This window comes from Narcine bancroftii, chromosome 1 (genome assembly GCF_036971445.1).
Source record: "Narcine bancroftii isolate sNarBan1 chromosome 1, sNarBan1.hap1, whole genome shotgun sequence".
NCBI lineage: Eukaryota > Metazoa > Chordata > Chondrichthyes > Torpediniformes > Narcinidae > Narcine > Narcine bancroftii.
Genome location: NC_091469.1, coordinates 191,926,805 through 191,947,224, shown reverse-complemented (window position 1 = coordinate 191,947,224; position 20,420 = coordinate 191,926,805). Strand labels below are relative to the sequence as shown.

The window sequence follows — 20,420 nt, the reverse complement described above, 5'->3', positions numbered from 1 at the left end:
TGCAGAGCCCACCTCACTGACAAAAGGCAAAGGAGGAAAAACCCAACACCCAACCCCAACCAACCAATATTCCCCTGCAACCGCTGCAACCGTGTCTGCCTGTCCTGCATTGGACTTGTCAGCCACAAACGAGCCTGCAGCTGACGTGGACATTTACCCCCTCCATAAATCTTCGTCCGCGAAGCCAAGCCAAAGAAGAGAGTAGGTTACATACAAACACTTTAAAACAGATCTTATTTGAAATAATGGAGATTTCATGTCCGCAGTGACTTTACAGAAACTTTGAAGTTATGGAGACTTCACAAGTAGGTGTTAATTGGACTGATGCTGTGGAATAAATGGACTATTGTCTTTTAAAGCAACAGAGGAGATGGTGGCTTCTTACACCTTTTTGCATGAGCTTTGAAGAGTGCTAAGAGAGGTGACTGATGGGTTTTTGTTGAGCAGGCTGGTGCCCCATTGTCTACAGAAGACTTGCTGTTGTAATAGGATCATACAGGCGGTGGGGGGGGGGCGGAAGAGAGAGAGAGAGAGGCCTAGTCACAGTCTTATGGTTCATGCAAGAGGAGACGACTGGCTGTCTAATGTTTCACTTGGTATAAATGAATAAATGAAACAGAAAGGAACTCTGTGAGGTTATCATATGGAGAATCCTGATGGGGCAAGTTTCCTCAGCAAGACCCTGAGGTGACTGATGGAAGTTCCTCAGTTATGGATGTCCTTGATCAACACATAACTCTCTCTGAAAACCAACAGGAACCTTCCTGAGTGGTAACCATTTACCTTTCAAGTCCCAAAGCCTGGTGTACTTTATACATGTTAAATTCTGTGCACAGTATAAGAATTGCCTGCAACCAGTGAACTTGAAGGAATGAGAAGTGAGATTGGACTGTGAACCAAAGAACTTATCTGAACTTATATACACATTACACACATGTGCGTTTAGAATTAGAAGAAGGTTAAGTAAGTTAATTATAGATAAGTTAAACTTTATTTCTATTTTTATTTTTAAAGATAATTAAGAGAAACTTTTCTTTAAGTAACCATTTGTCTTGGTGAATATCTATTGCTGCTGGGTTTTGGGGTCCTTTGGGCTCGTAGCAGCAGGATGAAACCAGAGCACCTGGAGGAAACCCACCCAGCCAACAGGGAGAACATACAAAGTCCACACACAGACAGCAGCAGAGAACCAGATTGAACCCAGGTCATTGGAGCGATGAGGAGACAGCTCCACTAGCTGAGCCACATGGTGGCTACCCTCCACTCCACCTTTGGCAAAGGATGCCCACAGCAATGTAAGGGATGGAGTTCAACTCAGTGATGATAATGCTCAGCTCTGTAGTGCATCACCTATGAATGGTTGACTTCTAACCCACACTCCAGCAACTAAACACTGGCCTCAAGCTGTGATTTCAGCTCTCCTCAGGGGAAAAAGCAATCTTTCTGCAATGCTCTCCCATGACCTTCCACAAACACCTGTCCTATCCTGGTTTTAGAGGGGAAAGATCACCTCCACTGTGGGCTCAGTATACTGCACCAGTGCTTACATCTCAGCAGTCCACTGGAGAGTTTATTTCATCCCAGGAGAATGCCAGGTAATCTGCAAAGGTTGACAACATTCAGACAAAGGCGTTGGATCTTTGAGGGGGCTCAGAGCTGGCAGGGTGGGCATGCAGCAGCTGCCTTTTATTGTACACCTATGCTCTGTACACCAAACATGTGAATGCTTGCAAGAGACTCTAAAACAGGTCAGGACAAGTTGTAGATATGAACACAACTTTTTAAATGCTGAGCAGATATTTGAGAATAAACGATGCCATCCAATCCTCAGCCTGGAAACATACTTAAGGAAGCAATCTTACTTTTGCCAACCATCCAACACCAGTTTGGACTCAATCTTCACTGGCCTCTCCGTCTACCATCCTCTCTTCCCCTTCCTCTCCCTTTTCATCTTTCTCTCTCTCGCTGTCTGCCATGCTCTCACCACCCCTTGCTCTTCACCATAGCCATTCCTGCTCTGCCATTTCTCTGCACCAAGTGTAACAGCCCATAAATTGAGAAGCTGGTTCAAGAGTCTCCACCAAGGTTTCAGTGCAAAAAAAAATTTAATGTGGAAGAGATGGTTAAACTGACATCAATCTTGGGTTTGCAAGCGCCTGGAGATTATATGAGAAAGAGGAACCTGAGCTCTATTTAAATTATACTTTAACCTCAAGTTGAACCTTCTGGCTCATCATATATTGAGATGTTACAGCCAATTTGTTCTCCACTGCTGATATACAAGCACCAGAATATTGTCTGATCTCGGAAGCCAAGCAGGCTCAGGACTGCCCAGTACTTGGAGGGGTGACCGCCTAGGAACACCTCTCTGTCAGGGTTGCTGGACAAAGTGGCGACTCTCTGCCTTATGATAGACAAAGGTTAAAGAATTTCATATATGATACATTCTAAATGTAGTATTATGTGACAATAATGGAATCTTTACCTCCTGTGAACAGGGCACTGGGAGGTGGTGCCAGGGGGATGGGAGTCACTGGCAACTGATGACTGTGATGCAAGGTATCAGGGACGTTAAGGGAGGTAGGCAATGACTGATGATGGAACACAAGGAATCACCATGAAAATGAGTTGCCACCAAGCCTATTGGTGAAGGTTTACATTTAACTCAAAGACAACACCATCGCCACATGGTTGAGACAGTGGCAGGGAACTGAGCCCACACTAGAAAATGAAGAGTTTTAATAGGGCATGCACTGTGATACCTATCTGTTTCCACTGAGGGAGGTGGATACAGACAGAAAATGGTGGTAAAAAATGTGGTTCAATTGTCAATGCTCTCAGCATGAGGAGCTCCTGGGGTGGGGGGTTATTGGGATACAATACACTGTTGATTCCTTACACAGAATCTTTGAGAGTCAATCACCCAAACACTTCCAGCATTTGGAACTGATTTACACCTCAAATGAACCCCACCTGACCGCCAAGCTGGGAACATGACCATCCCCTACTTCCCCTTTTTGAAAGGGACTTGGAATTCAAGTGGGAATTCAAATAAAACAAAATAAACTGAGGAAAATTGTGAAATTAAAATACAGTTATCCATCACAAGTAAATATTAATCAACAGCAACAATACTTTCCATTGATGCAGCACATTGAATATCGTAAGAATGTCTCCAGGGACTTCACGGCAGAATTACCAACGAAAAGGATGACATTGTGGCGGCTCATCCACGCAACAGGCAAACCGGCTCATGGAATCGCAGGCAAGTATGCGGCAGATTTGACAGTGATAGCTCCAGGTGTGGAACAAGCCCACAGCCTGCTGGCTAACATCATTTCCACCCCGCAGGTCGTGAGGGCTGCTGGGAGAGGGTTCTTAAGCGTACGGTTTGTGAATCAGTAAACCAGTTGGTTCAACTCACCTTCGACTCTGCGTGGTTCGTCGCTCACTGCGCGGCTAGAGCGACTACATTGGTGACCCCAACAGTCCAAATGGCATTTGGACCAACGATTACCGACCCAAGCATGCAGAATGCATTTTCACTGAATTGCCGAATTTCTGGACATCGGATCTGCAGGTCTAGTTTGAACAGGCCAGGCAATAATTTCGGACGACCAGATTCACTTGACCAGGAAACAGCATGCCACATCATCGATTTCCTACACCAGCCACTCGTTGTGGACAGGTATGAAACAATCAAGATGTTCCTGATACTTTCAGCCTTTTCTGCCATAAGCGCGCAGTGCGGTTGCTCCACATGGACCGCTTAGGCGACCGCGCACGATTGGCCTAAATTAATGAGATCTGGCACGAGCAGACTGCCATAAGCCATGTTTACTGTTCAAACAAGTCTTTCTCAAGCAGATTTCAAAAGATATCCATCTCCTTATCGCTGACGATGATTTCAGTGACCCACACAAAGTAGTGGCCTGCACAGATATCGTGTGGCACACCAAGCAGCATAGAGGGGCCTCCAATGACCAAGTTGCTGCATCATGCCCCAAGGCCCAGGCCTTCCCCCACCACCAATTAAGCCAGTGATGCCCAAGTTCAGACTGATGGTGTTTTTACCACCAAAAGTGGGGTTCTTTTCCAGGAAACCCTGGGGCCAGCCGTCGCTAATGGCTATGGCAGCTGGTCACCATGATAGCCTCCTTTACTTATGGGATCCACACTCTAGGCACAAGTTCCTCATATACACAGGGGCAAAGGTTAGTGTCTTGCCCCCCTTGAGAAACAGCACCCACACCAGGAGGTCAGGACTTGGTGCTCATTGCTGCTAACAACAGCAGTATTTGCACATATGGCTTGCGAACCATCCCACTACAGTTCAGTTCCAGCCGTTTCACATGGTCGTTTATGCTGGCAGCAGGGTCGCAGTCTTTATTGGGTACAAATTTCGTCCTGGAGCAATGCCTCCTGGTGGACCTCAAGGCACAGCACCTAGCAAATGCCAGGACCTTCCAGACCATCTCGCTCGGCGAAGCCAAGTTACTGGCCCCACACCTGGACTCTGACTTTGTCAGGCAACAAATTTGTCAGAGTACTAGTGGAGTTCCCAACCATTATTACACCACAGTTCTCCACAGATGTCCTTAAGCATGCTGTACAGTACCACATTCCTACTTAAGGACCACCGTAACATGCCTGGGCTTGCAGGCTCCGCCAGACAAACTCCACCTTGCCAAGGAGGAGTCCAGAGCTCAGACAGCCCATGGGCCTCTCTGTTGCACATGGTGCCCAAGCCTGCTGGAAGATGGAGGCCATGTGGCGACTACAGAATGCTCAGCGACTCCACCATGGCCGACCGCTACCCAGTGCCCCACATTCAGGACTTCTCTGCCAATTTGCACGGGGCACACACCTTCTCCAAGGTTAACCTAGTCTGCGGGCATCACCAGATTCCTGTCCACCCCAGCGATGTCCCCAAGACGGCTCTCATCACCGTGTTTGGCCTATTTGAGTTCTTGCAGATGCCTTTCAGACTCGAGAATGCGGAACAGATGTTCCAGCATCTCAGGACTCAGTGGGGCACAACTTGGATTTTGTATTCATCTACTTCAATAATATCCTGATTGCCAGCAGCTCACACCAAAAGCGTTTGACACACCTGCACCAACTCTGAGTGAATCCAGCCTGGCCATCAACCCTTCGAAGTGGGGGGGAGTCACGTGATGGAGTAGTGGCCGGACGGTGAACTCCAGCCCTCTCCAGAAAAGTCGGAAAAAACAAAGGAAAACACAAAGGCACAGAAATAAAAGTTAAAGTAAAGTGAGTATAAAGGTGCAAAGAAGATGGCGACGAAAAAAGAAAAGTCGAAACCAACGGTAAGAAGAGAGGAAGAGAAGACAACGGAAGATGAAGGAAAAGGCCTTACCTGCTCGAAGAGGCCCGCGGTGGAGAGAGAAACTCGCTCCCTCAGGTCGGTAGAAACCGGACTACAAAAATGGCTTGCTGAGCCGAGTAAAAGTGGGCAACCGTGCATGCGCGAGGAGTCGCGCATGTGCGGTGCGCATGAAAAAAAACACACCGACGGGAGGGGTGACCATCTGGGGAGTCGATCTCCACAGCCGGCAACGACAGCTGCAGAACACCTGCAGCAAGAAGAGAACATTGAAGACAATGGAAACAAGAAAGAAGAGAAGAAAAGGACAACAAAGAAACAACAGATGGCCAACCCAGAGGAAGAAGAAGAGGAAGAGGAAGAGTACAGTGAAATAGAAGAAGAAGGGAAAGGCAAGACAAAGGATTTACTTTCTCTTATTAAAGAATACATGGAGTCATTTAAAGAATGGCAAGTGCAGGAATTTGATGATTTAAGAAGAAGAATAAACAATACAGAAGAGAAAATGAATAAAATAGATATGACCTTATCAGAAATGGGAAAAAGAATGGACAAGGTGCAGGAACGAGAAGCAGCAGTAGAAATGGAGGTAGAGGACTTAAAAAAGAAATTAGAGGAATCTAATAAAAAAGTTAAAGAGACACAAGAACTGTTAGCTCAGAAAATAGATATAATGGAAAATTATAACAGAAGAAATAACATAAAGATAGTGGGCCTTAAGGAAGATGAAGAAGGCAAGAATATGAGAGAGTTTATAAAAGACTGGATCCCTAGGATCCTAGGATGTCCAGAACTACAGCAAGAAATGGAAATAGAAAGGGCACATAGAGCATTGACTTTTAAACCACAACCACAACAAAAACCAAGATCTATTTTAGTAAAATTCCTAAGATATACTACAATAGAAAAGGTACTGGAGAAGACAATGGAAAAAGTAAGAGAGGGCAACAAGCCACTGGAGTACAAAAGACAAAAAATCTTCATTTATCCAGATATAAGTTTTGAACTCCTAACGAAGAGAAAGGAGTTCAATACAGCAAAGGCGATTTTATGGAAGAAAGGGTATAAATTTATACTAAAGCATCCAGCTGTATTGAAAATATTTATTCCAGGACAACAAAACAGACTATTCTCGGATCCAGAAGAAGCACGAAAATTTGCAGAACAATTACAAAATAGACTGAGGGATGAAGACGTGTAATAAGAGTAAAAATGACCACGATTTATATGTATGTGGGTAAAGAAGTATAAGTGTGTATATGTATAATGTGCATACGTGAATGTATCCGTATTTAGAGGAAAATATAGATAGTATAGACAAGAATTAATAAGGGAAGGAAATGGAATAGAGGGAATAAGGAGGGAACTAAAAGAGTGACCTTTGTTACATATGAAAAGTGAAATCTTTTCTGGGGGTGGCTGGGTGGGGGGAGTTGCGGTCACTGCAAAATCAGCTGACGTTTGCGAGTGAATTCGCAAACCCAAATGGAGAGGGGAGATGTTGTTGTCCGACAAGGGATAAAGGACAACACAGGAGGGGAAGGGGAGATTGGGGCTAAAGAAGTTTTAAATAGGAGAATAAGGAAAATGTTTGATGTTTTAGGAATGTTGTCTTATAAAGGGTTTAAAATAAGAAAACAGAAATGGAAAAGGAGGAAAGGTAATGATGGAAAAACGGAAAGGGAAGATAAACAAAGTATAAAATGGCTACGTTGAACTATATTACTTTGAATATTAATGGAATACATAACCAAATTAAAAGGAAGAAACTGCTAAATTTACTGAAAAAAGAAAAAATTGATATAGCATTTGTGCAAGAAACACATTTAACTGAATTGGAGCACAAGAAATTAAAGAGAGATTGGGTAGGACATGTAACAGCAGCATCGTATAATTCAAAAGCAAGAGGAGTGGCTATATTAATTAGTAAAAATGTGCCATTTAAAATAGAAGAGGAAATAATAGATCCAGCAGGGAGATATGTAATGATAAAATGTCAGATATATTCGGAGTTTTGGAATCTACTCAATGTATATTCACCTAACGAAGAAGATCAAAAGTTTGTGCAAGATATCTTTTTGAAGGTAGCAAATACGCAAGGGAACATATTAATAGGAGGGGATTTCAACCTGAATTTGGATTTAAATATGGATAAAACCGGGAAAAAAATTAACAGAAAGAACAAAGTAACCAAATTTATAATTAAATCAATGGAAGAAATGCAACTTTTGGATATATGGAGGAAACAACACCCAAAAGAAAAGGAATATTCATATTACTCGGCTAGACATAAAACATACTCAAGAATAGACCTATTTTTGTTATCAGCTAGTATGCAAGATAGAGTAAGAAAAACAGAATATAAAGCTAGAATACTATCGGACCATTCACCCTTAATATTGACAGTAAAGCTAGAGGACATCCCTCCAAGAATGTATAGATGGAGATTAAACCCCATGTTACTTAAAAGGCAGGATTTTAGAGAATTTATTGAAAAACAAATAAAAATGTATTTTGAAATAAATTCGGAATCAGTGGAAGATAAGTTTATACTATGGAATGCAATGAAAGCATTCATTAGAGGGCAAATAATAAGTTATGTAACCAAGATGAAGAAGGACTATAATCAGGAAACAGAGCAGTTGGAAAGGGAAATAGTAAATATAGAAAAAGAATTAGCAATGAAGGAAGATACAACTAAAAGAAGAGAATTGGCAGATAAAAAAATAAAATATGAAACACTACAAACATACAAGGTGGAGAAGAATATAATGAAGACAAAACAGAAATATTATGAACTGGGTGAAAAAACGCACAAAATCCTAGCATGGCAGCTTAAGACAGAACAAGCTAAGAAAATGGTATTGGCATCAAGGAAAAAAGACAAACAAATTACATATAATCCAAAAGAAATTAAGGAAAACTTTAGAGAATTCTATGAACAATTATACCGAACTGAAAACGAAGGGAAAGAAGGGAAAATAGATGAATTTTTTACTAAAATTGAATTACCAAAACTACAAATAAAGGAACAAAATAAATTAACAGAACCATTTGGTATAGTAGAAATACAAGAGATAATAAAAAAATTACCAAATAATAAGACACCAGGAGAGGATGGATTCCCAGTAGAATTCTACAAAACATTTAAAGACTTATTAATTCCGCCCCTCCTGGATGTAATCAACCAGATTGATGAAACACAAAGCTTACCAGAGTCATGTAAAAAAGCAATAATAACAGTAATACTAAAGCAAGGAAAGATCCACTCTCACCAGCGTCATATAGACCAATATCTTTACTAAACACAGATTATAAGATAATAGCTAAACTATTAGCAAACAGATTAGCAGAGCATGTACCGAAAATGATAAATTTAGACCAAACTGGATTTATCAAAAAAAGACGCACAACAGACAATATTTGTAAATTTATTAACTTAATTCATGCAGTAGAAGGAAATAAAGCACCTACAGTAGCAGTTGCTTTAGATGCAGAGAAGGCCTTCGACAAAGTAAAATGGAATTATTTGTTCAAAGTATTGCAAAAATTCAGTTTACCGGAGAAGTATATTAATTGGATTAAAGCATTATATAAGGGTCCGTTAGCGAAAGTGACAGTAAATGGACATGTATCAAAGCAATTTAACTTAAGCAGGTCAACGCGGCAGGGATGCCCACTATCACCTTTATTGTTCGCGTTAGCTATAGAACCACTAGCAGAATTGATAAGAATAGATAATAATATAAAAGGAATAAAAATAAAAGACAAGGAATATAAAATCAGTTTATTTGCGGATGATGTTATAGTGTACTTAACAGAACCAGAACTATCAATAAAAGAATTATATAAGAAATTGAAGGAATATGGAGAAGTGTTGGGTTACAAGATAAACGTAAATAAAAGTGAAGCAATGCCTATGAATAATGCGGATTTCTCAAAATTTAAGAAGGAATCTCTATTTAGATGGCAAATGCAGGCAATAAGATACCTAGGTGTACAAATAAACAAAAATCTCGGCCAACTATATAAACTCAATTATTATTCACTAATGAAAAAATTACAGGATGATTTAGAGCATTGGAAAGATTTGCCACTAACACTAATAGGAAGGATAAACTGTATTAAAATGAACATTTTTCCAAGGATATTATACTTATTTCAGGCATTGCCAATACATCTGACAGAAAAATTCTTCAAGGAGTTGAAGAAAATAATAAGGAAATTTTTATGGAGAGGGGGGAAACTGAGGATAGCACTAGATAAATTAACAGAATGGGATAAACAAGGAGGCTTACAACTGCCAAACTTTAAAAATTATTATAAAGCCGCACAATTAAGATACCTATCAGATTTTTATCAAACAAGGGAAAAACCAGACTGGACGAGATTAGAATTAGATAAAATAGGGGAAAAGATACCTGAACACATATTATATAAATGGGATGAAAAATTGGTACAACATAGAACTTCTCCAGTATTACATCATCTCCTCAATATTTGGAAGAAGATTCATGTAGAAAGAAATAAAACAAATTATCAATTACCAAAACTAATATTGACGCAAAATAAGTTACTCCCTCTTACAATAGATAACCTTTCCTTTAGAGAATGGTAAAAAAAAGGGATTAAAAGAATAGAAAATTGTTTTTCAGGAAATAGATTCTTATCCTTTGAACAAATGAAAGATAAGTACAATATAACTCAAGATACAGTGCTGGCATATTACCAATTGAGATCCTACTTGAAGGATAAATTAGGAAGCAGTTTGAGTTTGCCAGAGGCAAGTAACCTTGAATACGTGATTACAGATACAATGATAATCAAAAGATTTATAACAAATATGTATATTAAACTGCAAGAAAAGGAGAATGAGGAAACAAATGGTAAAACTAAACAAAAATGGGAACAAGATTTAAATATAAAGATAAAAAAGGAAACATGGGAGAAGTTATACTCTGGAACGATGAGAAATACAATAAATACGAGGTTACGTATGATACAATATAACTGGTTACACAGGCTATACATTACACCTCAAAAGTTAAATAAATGGGACCCAACAGTATCTGATAGATGTTTTCGATGTAAAAAAGAAATGGGAACAACAATTCATGCAATCTGGACATGTGAGAAAGTAGAAATATTTTGGGAAGATCTCAATCAGATATTAAATAAAATAACAGAAAACAATATACCAAAGAATCCAGAGATCTTTCTCCTAAGTAACATAAAAAACAAAGAATTTGGAATTGATTTGGAGGATGCACAAAAAAGATTTGTTAAGATAGCGCTAGCCGTAGCAAAAAAATGTATTATGTCAACCTGGAAATTGGAAGATAATTTGAAAATACAACAATGGTATATAGAAATGAATAAATGTATTCCATTAGAAAAAATAACATATAGTTTAAGAAATAATATTGAAATATTCGAACAAGTATGGGAGCCTTACATTAAATACAATAGCGAAAACCTACCGGGGACAATCATTACCTAAGTTGATGGAAGGAGAAGGAAAGAAAAGAATGGACTCAGTAGAATTTCTGGTGTTTTTTTTTGAGTGACAACATTGTCTGACTGGTTTAATGTATCTTAGATTGTATACCTTAAATGGATGGGAGGGGGGTGTGGGGGGTGGGTTGGGAGGAGGGAGGGGGGGTGGGTGAAAATGTCACTGTATATGTGTGAAAAGGAAAAAGTGTGTATTATGGTTAATGTGATTTATGGTGTGAAAAATAAGAAAATTTTAAACAAAAAAAAAAACCCTTCGAAGTGCCAGTTCGGGCTGTTGGCCATTGATTTCCTTGGGCATGGAGCGGTTCCCTTACCAGTTTGCCAGGCCCAGTACAGGGAAGGGCCTACAGGAGTTTGTGGGCATAATTAACTTTTCCCTCCAGTTCCTACCATCAGCGGCCTGAATCATACAACCCCTGTTCGGCCTGATGTCCAGCAAAGCCAAATAAATCACCTGGGACACTGAGTCAGTGGCGGTTTTTGAGCAGGCCAAGAATGCCCTTGCAAATGCCACCCTCCTGGTACATCCATGGGTGGATGTGCCCACAGCCCTCATAGTTAACAATTCCAATTCAGCAGTTGGCGGTGTGCTAGTACAACTAATTGAGGGTCAGTGAAAACCATTCGCGTTCTTCATACGACATCTGTGACCCCTGAAGCTGAAATATAACGCCTTCAACAGGGAGCTGCTAGCCCTCTACCTCGCCATCTGGCACTTTCGGTATTTCTTGAAGGACAGGTATTCACAATCTTCACAGACGACAAGCCCTCACCTTTGCATTCGCCAAAGTGTCGGACCTATGGTCGGCACGGCAACATCGCCACCTGTCATACATTTTGGAGTATACAACTACTGTCAAACACATCACTGGGAAAAACGTCGTGGCTGACACCCTATCTCACACTTCCATCCACTCGGTGCATCCCCTGTGCCCAGGGTTGGAATATGTGGCGCTCACTGAGGCACAGCAGCTGGTCAAAGAAATGCCAGCTTACTACACCCTCAGGCCTGCAACTCGAGGACATCCCCATCGGCCCAAGAGGGAGCAAGCTCCTCTGTGACATGTCCACTGGCAAACCCTGCCCCATCATTCCAGCCACTTGGAGGAGTTGCGTTTTCAACGCAATACAAGGTTTGGTCTGCCCGTCCATTCGGGCAACCATCAACTGGTGGCAGATCGATTTGCTTGGCACAGCCTACGCGAGCAGCTTGGGCACTGGGCCAATACATGCATACACTGCCAGACCTCCAAAGTCCAAAGGCACATGAAGGACCCCCTTCAACCCTTCTAGTTGATGCATAGGAGGTTTGAGCATGCCCATGTTGTCATCATCAGTCCACAGCCAGTCTCTGGGGAGGGGAAAGGTACCTTTGTTGACAAGTTAACCAGGTGGCCAGAAGCCGTACTGCTTGCCGACACATCCATGGAGATCTGTGCCAGAGCCCTCAATGCAAGCTGGGTTGTACATTTCAGCCTGCCTGCCAACATCACCTCAGACCTGGGGTGGGGGGCGGGGAGGGAGGGGGGAGGGGAGGGGGTGCAGGGGTGGGCGGGGGGGGTGGGGAAAGAGTCGCAGTTCACATCCAGCCTATGGTTGGTGCTGGCACTGCTACTTGAGACCCAGCTGCACCACACCACAGCCTACCATCCACTGTCCAATAACCTGGTAGGAAGTTTCCACTAGCACCTGAAGTCGACCCTGATGGCACACCTCTGAGGCTAGGATTGGATGGACGAGCTCCCATGGATACATTTTGGCATCCACATGGCTGCCAAAGAAGACTTAGCCACATCTTCTGCAGAGTTGGTATGCAGCACCCCATTGATAGTTCCAAACGAGTTTGTGCCAGGGGCCCGTGGCCCAGAGGAGACACCATGGCAGTGCTCACAAGACTCCAAGAGAAGGTAAGTTCTCATCCCAACCTAGTTCCACAGCCCCACACCTTCCTTTGTCCCCAAGGACCTCCGAGACTGTGACTACCTCTTTGTCCACAGGGGCATGCACCGGACTCCACTGCAGTGGCTGTGCGAGGACCCGTACAAAATGGTGCGTCAGAAGGAACCAAGTACGTCCTTGACGTGAACAGCTATGAGGAGACCTTCACCATTGCCTCAAGCTAGTGCAACTAGACCTGGAACACCCTGTGACTGTGCCACCCCCACGCTGATGAGGTCAGCCACCCAAATGGACTAAAGAGGTATTGGCCATGGACTCCATACCTTCTAACACTGGTTCTGGGAGGAGGGGGGGGTCATGTTGCAGCTCGCCCACGCAACAGGCGAACCAGTTCATGGAATAACGGACAAGTCCGCAGCAGATCTGACAGTGAGAGTTCTGGGTACAGGACCATCCCGCAGCCTGGTGGATGACATAATTTCTTCCCTGCAGGTTGCGGGGGCTGCTAGAAATTAAGTGTGCAGTTTGTGAATCAGTAAACCAGTTAGTTCAACTCACCTTCAACTCTGCACCTTCAACTCTGCATGGTTTGTCGCTCACTGCGTGGCTAGAGTGACTACACATACAAGATGACTTTGGGACTGAAGAGCAAACACCTGGTCAAAGGTGTTTACGAGGAGTTTCTTAAAGGAGAAGGACTGGCTGAGGGAAAGAGGGGATTACAGACCTCAACGATAGTGATGGAGTAGCAGTGTTTATTTGAGAGATAAAGCACATGCTCGAAGTCTACAGCACAGAAGCAGGCCATTTAGCAAACTGTGCCCATGCCCACACCTAAGCGATGGGGAAAGGAAGGGAGACCGGGCGATGAAGAAGGGAAGGGAAGGGAAGGGAGACTGGGGCCATGGGGAAGGGAAGGGAAGAGAGACCGGGGCGTTAGGGAAGGGAGACCAGAGTGGGGGGGGGGGGGGGGTGGGGTGGGGAAGAAACACTGGGTGGTGTGGAGGGAGACCAGAGGTGGGATGGGGAAAGGAGACCAGGGGAGGCAATGGGGAAGGAAGGGAGACTGGTGGGTGGGGGGAGAGTGCTTGGGGAAGGATAGAGACTTGGGGAAGGGGGCTAGGGGAAATTGGAGGTTGACAGGAATGGCATCTGTTTTGAGAGAACCAAGACAGAATACAAGCTGTTGTTCCAACAGTTTGCAGGTGTCCTTGATTTGGGAATACATGTGGCCATGAATAGCCATGTTAATGTGGCAATGGTGTGTGGAATTGAAAGGGTTGGCACTGGTACCTGATGAAGAGCCTGTGCCCAAAATGTTGGCTACTGTTCACTTGCCATGAACGTTACGTGACCTGCTGAGTTTTTCCAGCACGTTTGTGTATTGCACTACCTCCTCATGTTGTTGAGGCAAAGTTGAGGGAATTGTCAGGATGGCAATTATGTACTCTCATATTTGGCAGGCGATGAGCTGACTAGTGCCATCTGCTCCCATCGACTGGAGTGCTCAAATCCAGGGACTACATTGGGCAATTATAGTGTCTAGCGGTTATGAATGATAATATTAATAAACCCATTTAATTGACAATATTTTAATATTAGTAAGCAGATCAGCTTCGTTCTCCAGGAATAATTTTATGAGCTCTTTATTCTTACATTTTGTATGCCAAGTCCAGTATTGATACATCCTTTAAATAAAAATAATTATAACAGAATATATCAGAAGTGAATTCAGACCACTCAAACTGCAGCTCAAGTGATGCCAGGAGAATTAGCTAAGATTCCTCTTTATTTTCAGAATGTTTATCCATGGTAGATTGAAATCTTCAATTTGCAGTTTGTTGCTCACCCTGCCCTCTAGCCTAAGTGCTGACCTTTTGGGTCACAATTTTTTGGTCACTTGACCTTCCACTAGGCCATGGAAGGAGGGAGGAGGCAACTCACCAGACTGGGACGTGCGGGTTAGCATGTTTGTTTCTCCTGGAAAGGTCAGGAGTGATTCAACCGAGGTATATTTTTGGGACTTTGAATGGTAAACAGAAAGGTTTCCCACTGCTGGGAAAGTCCAGGGCAAGACAAATCTGGGTCAAAGTGTACTAGGAGTTGTAGGTCAGCTGGGTATAATTGGGTGGCAAGGGCTCATGGACCAGAAGGGCCTGTTACTGTGCTTATATGTCTAAATTTAAAAATTAAAAAAATTATAAAGCCAATGGATCCAATGGATTGAATGGTCTCCATTTGTTGCCTTCTTCCTGAAGAGAAGCCCAGGTCCAAAACCATGGTTACCCTTTATTGTGGATGCTGCATAACCTGCTTTCTCTAGCATGTTTGTGCATTACACTCCTCTGTTGCATTAACTTCTATGACTTCTTTCTTAATAAAATTGGACCCGAGACTACAAGCCAAAGTGCAGAGGCCATTTTGTGAAACAGGATTGAAAAATGGACTTGTAATGATGGAAACATTCAGTAGGTCGTGGAGCATCTAATGTTTCTAATCTGAGCTCCTTCCCTTGCCATCTCTGTAATACGCCACATGATGCAGGTTACACCTTCTAACCAAGTCCCTCTCACAAAAGGAAGCCCAGCTTACTCAGTAGATAACTTTAAATTAGAGGTTGATGAATGATTGCTAGGCAGGGATTTTAAGACACTGGGTGGATGGGTTTTCAATTCAGGTATGACCACACTGCTAACAGAATTAACCCAAAGGGCTGAATGGCCCACTCTTTTCCTTGGCCTCAGCCTGAACCAATTCCATTGTTGCCAGGATTAAAGTGCATGGAATAAATCTTTTCCATAGCCCACCCAATACAATCACCTGGTGAGTGGTTAGTCCTTGCCTGTGGTTCCTTACCCCTGGGGCTGTCCAGCACTCCTCTCAAACTGGGTTTCATCCACCATACAAAAGCTCACAGACTCCAGTTACCGTTTAAATCCCACTTAAAAGTGACTTAATCGCTGGCAACCCCTCACCTCCAACCATCGTCCTCCACACTTTTCCTCATTCTTCCTCCAACAATAAATATACACTACCTGCCACCTCGGTGTTGGGCTCAAAGCTACTCCACACAAAGGATACCCAGTTTAAATACAGACCATTCAGCCCAAACAGTTCATGCTGTACTTGAGTCTCCACCCACCCCTCCTGATTTTTGCACTTCTGTGTCGGTCTAGAATCCCTACCAGCTCTGTAAACACAGCTATACTAGACTCCCCCTGAGATACTGAAATCCACTCTCATACTCGTCCAGTAGTGTGACCCTGAGCTCTCATTCTTGCCCATTCCTCTACATCTCATTGTTGCCTGACCATTTCATTGAGATTTGACCTTCCATTTTTAAAAAAAAATTCTCTCTCAGGCATCTATGTTCAAAGAGAGTAACAAACCTCCCTCAGAGAAATAGATGATCTGTGTCTTGGATGGGAAAGAAACTGGTTTCATTGCCCCCAACACCCGGTTTTCTGCAGGTAGACAAATGGTCTGTGTCTTGGATGGGAGGGAAGCTGTTGTCTCTTCCTCCAACTCCATATTTTCTGCATAGTTCTTCTAAGCTCAGTGGCACTTTTCTCATGGAGCAACTTCATACTGAGGGTGATGAGTGAGTCCGTCCGGGTGGTCTGTCTCTATTGCTGGCCTCCCAACAATGGCCACACTCACTGTCCTGACATGGCGCACCCCAAGTATCCTATCTCAGCACTGAGCAAGAACACTGCTCATCCCAAGCAGTTTCTCTCCACCAAGCCATGGGGTGGTTCATTGTTGTGAGGATTCACACCAGTCCCTGCACAGCAGTGCTGCCATTAACACACACCTCTCTGCACAAATGTGATAATGATGCCTTTTAGCACCGATCCCACCAAGAGTTTTCTTTCCTGGACCACATCCTGAGTTCCATGTACTGTATCAGTACGGTCGACTTTTAACTGTCCTCTGAAACAGCTGAGAAAACCACTCAGTCTGAATGCAATTAAAGATGGACAACTAGCAACCTTCCTGGACTCCAGGGCTTTTCAGAGCACTTGACAGCTTTGGATACATAATTGTTGTGTCTGTCACTGCTACAGCGAGCTTTCACAGACAGCAACTGGGACAATACATTCTGAGCAGTGTCAAGAGCACAGAAGGATCGACTCCAAGAAGTGCAGGACACAAACGCGCAGGAGAAACTCAGCAGGTCACACACCATCCATAGGAATTTAAAGGGTAACCAAGGTTTTGGGGTTGAGCCCTTCATCAGGAATGGGCAAAAAGCAGGCAGATGCCTGGATAAAAAAGGCCAGGGAGGGCAGAAGTAGGAGGTTTGGTGGTTGTAGGTGGGAAGGGAGAAGAGAAAAAACCTGAGGTGATCAGGGGAGGGGGCAGCTCTCTGAATGGGGAGAGGAGGGGAGGGAAAGGGGTTGGGGAGCTGGAGGAAAGGAGACAGAGGGATAAGGAAAGAGAGGTTTGAACAAAGTCGTCTACTGGAGAACAGTTTCACAGGAGCAGTTACATCCATTCAAGAAGAGAAGCTGGACTTTGAAACTTGCAAACTTGTAAACCCTGGACTACAGACAGCAGAGCACTCTCTTAGTCGACTTTGATTCTGAATTAGCACAAGCAGGAGAGTTACTACTGAGCAATAATGGTTACCACATTCAGAGGGGACTCTATAATGAAGCAGTTAATAGGAGTCTGTAAGATACTGTACAACCAACACATTGACCACACTAGATCAGTGTTGGGCAACCTCACAGTCAGGGCAAAAGTAGTAACATTCCCTTGAATCAAGTAAAACTCCTTCATTTGACCTCTCTGTCCAAGCCTTCTATATTATTATCTCACCAGGTGCTTTATGTTAAGGTGGAATATAAATAAATTCTTGGTTCACATCAGTGATAGCCAACACTGAAAGAATGCCGAGACTTACCAATGACAAAAATGATGCACGGCCTTGGTTTTCTTGGGTCAAAGACATCATATTCTTGAATCAACCCCGATGATTCTGTCATGTCTGAGTCACTCTCGATGGAAAATTGGGCTTGTATCGGTGGCAGTCTATCATAGCGGCGGTGAGGAGCCACACCTGGCTCTAAAAGAAGCAAAGATTAATTAGTAAAGAGCAATCTGGGTTGAAGGTGCTTCAAACATTCATTCCTATTCATTTTTCTGGGTGTTGTTCTGGAAGGTAAACAACCTGAAACATTATTAACTCAAGTTTGTCTCTCTATATGCAGATGCCTGCTGCCTATTTGTTGGGAAGTTTCCATCCTCCTCAGTTTTTGCTTCTCATTTCCCTGGGATCCAATGACTGTTGAAGAATTATTGGATTGAAATGGCAGCACCTCAATCAGGTAGATAATTGGGAAGGAGTTGGACATCCGGCCTCCAAAATTTGTTACTGGCGACACTTCATGATTAATCTCACCAATCAATAAGGACATGGCCAATCTTTTACCTCTGTGACTGTCCTGGTACTACCTCCATCCCTGATTCTCTTAATACCTAAAATTCCATCAATCTCCATTTTGATTATACTAAATAACCCTCTTGGGTTGAAAACTCCAAAGATTCTCTTCTATCTGATGAAGATATTTCTTTTCCTCTCTGTACAGAGCATTGATTGCTTATTTTGAGACTGCCACCTGTGACACTAAACACTCCAGTCAAGGGAAAAATCAACCCTGTATCCACTGCTTCAAGCCCCAGAATTAGTACATTTCAAGGAGATCACCACTTCTGAACACTCAGATGCCCCTTCCACTCAATCTCTGCTCATATGACAAACCCCTCATAAGCACAGTGTCACTTCTTCCTCTTGGTCTTTCCTGGAGGAGCCACTTGGTCACTGGCACGCTCCAGTCACATGACCCCCTATCAGCTGAGAAGCATCAGGATGGAAATGTTTGCCATCTGCAGTGCTGAAGCAAGAGGTCAACTGTGTTAACCTCTTGCCTCAGCACTGCAGAGGGCAAGTCTTGGAATCAAACAAACCAACATAGGACAGTCCTGGAAAACTTTCAGTGAAAGTTCATTGTAGATCTGAGGCACCAGAACAAAGTAATTGTTGAAGAGATATCAGTGTCCAAGGAACATGCCACATCAGACCAAGTGGCTCCTCCAGGAAAGACCAAGAGGAAGAAGTGACACTGTGCTTATGAGGGGTTTGTCATATGAGCAGAGATTGAGTGGAAGGGGCATCTGAGTGTTCAGAAGTGGTGATCTCCTTGAAATGTACTAATTCTGGGGCTTGAAGCAGTGGATACAGGGTTGATTTTTCCCTTGACTGGAGTGTTTAGTGTCACAGGTGGCAGTTCCCTATACCTGGAACATTTTCAGATTTAATCCTCAACCGCACTATAAATTTTTGATTGGTAATGTAAATGTAGGGAGTCTAAAATGGGCACAATATTTCCTGCTTAAAGACAATCGTCTGCCTGAGACAGCCACAATTCTCTCTGTAAATGATAGAGTTACATGTGTAATTAAAAAAGTTAGTTATTTAATTGTGAGGCAAATCCAGCCTGATGGGCTTGCTGGTTGAACAGAACATTTGTGCAGGTAAACTGTGTAAATAAAAGAGCTTTTAGCTAACAGCTGAGGTTAAAAATTAGACATTTAAAAGGATTTGTTTCCATATAACCGTTTACAGCACGGAAACAGGCCATGTCGGCCCTTCAAGTCCGTACCGGTTCACTTGAACAACTCCAGGCTTTCTTCCATGTCTCACATCACAGGTAATGATCAAAGAACAGATCTATGCAGAAACTGTTTGGGAAGACTAATAAAAGAAAATATTAAAAAATTAAAACAATTATATTAATCAATCATTTGGATCTCCCCTTGAATATGAATATTTATCCCACTTGTAGCGAGTCCTGAAAATTATCCAAAAACATAATCAAGGACAATTCTCATTATGGATCAAACACAAAAAAAATTTTAAATTAAAGCAATAATTATTAGAGTGGGCACTGAAAAGGTATTTGATTCAGTTAATTTCAATTTCTCTTTTTATCTAAAACTTTGTAAAAAAGGGCTGGGCATCCATAATATCATCTGCCTCCACTCAGAGGGTGTCTGATATTATAAATATTCAACTCTGATCACCAACATTCAGAGATAATGAGCATGTTGGTAAATAATCTCCTAAAATTTTAAAGGAGATTCAGAGATAAAATCTGCTCTGCACAGACCAGTTACCATAGGTGTGATATATTCAGTTTTTGAGCTGAGCCCATGCACTTCAGACTTGGGGGAGAGCTTGTCAAAGAAAGAACTTGTTGATATTTGGGTTCTTTGCGATGATGATTAAATGGGCAGTGGAACAGGACATCCACTCCTCTCCAAAGCTCAGCAATGAAGTATCTGAGACCAGGTGCAAGCAAACATGAGCAGCCTGTGGTCAGGAAGATGGGAAACAAAAATAGAATACCATGGACACAAAAAGCCCCTGACCCATGGTGTACAGTCTTGAAAGGAATAGATGGGGGAAATGCTTGATCTTTTGCCTAGAATGGGGAAAATCAATGACCAAAGAATGTAGGTTTGAGAGGGGAGGGGAGAGATTTAACAGGAACCTGAAGGATAATTTATTTGTTTTATATAAACACAGAGGAGGTGGTTACAGTAGGTATTATTGCAATGATTAAGAAAAATATTGGACAGATACACGGTT

General features: G+C 42.8%; 1 protein-coding gene and 1 long non-coding RNA gene across 4 annotated transcripts in view; one reads left to right on the top strand and one right to left on the bottom strand.

The window, feature by feature from the left end:
* LOC138736414 (adenylate kinase isoenzyme 1-like) overlaps positions 1-20,420 on the bottom strand; it is a 183,595-nt gene that overhangs the window by 121,675 nt on the left and 41,500 nt on the right. For all 3 annotated transcript variants that reach the window (XR_011340277.1, XM_069885923.1, XM_069885930.1), the window contains exon 3: positions 17,673-17,834. Coding sequence is in view for 2 of the 3 variants with exons in the window: in XM_069885923.1 (XP_069742024.1) it covers positions 17,673-17,834 (162 nt within the window). In the remaining variant the exon portion in view is untranslated. The remainder of the gene's footprint in view (positions 1-17,672; positions 17,835-20,420) is intronic.
* LOC138736434 (uncharacterized) lies at positions 12,868-19,527 on the top strand. The gene is made up of 3 exons (XR_011340278.1): positions 12,868-13,064; positions 17,980-18,096; positions 19,395-19,527. It is a non-coding gene; the product is annotated as an uncharacterized lncRNA (long non-coding RNA).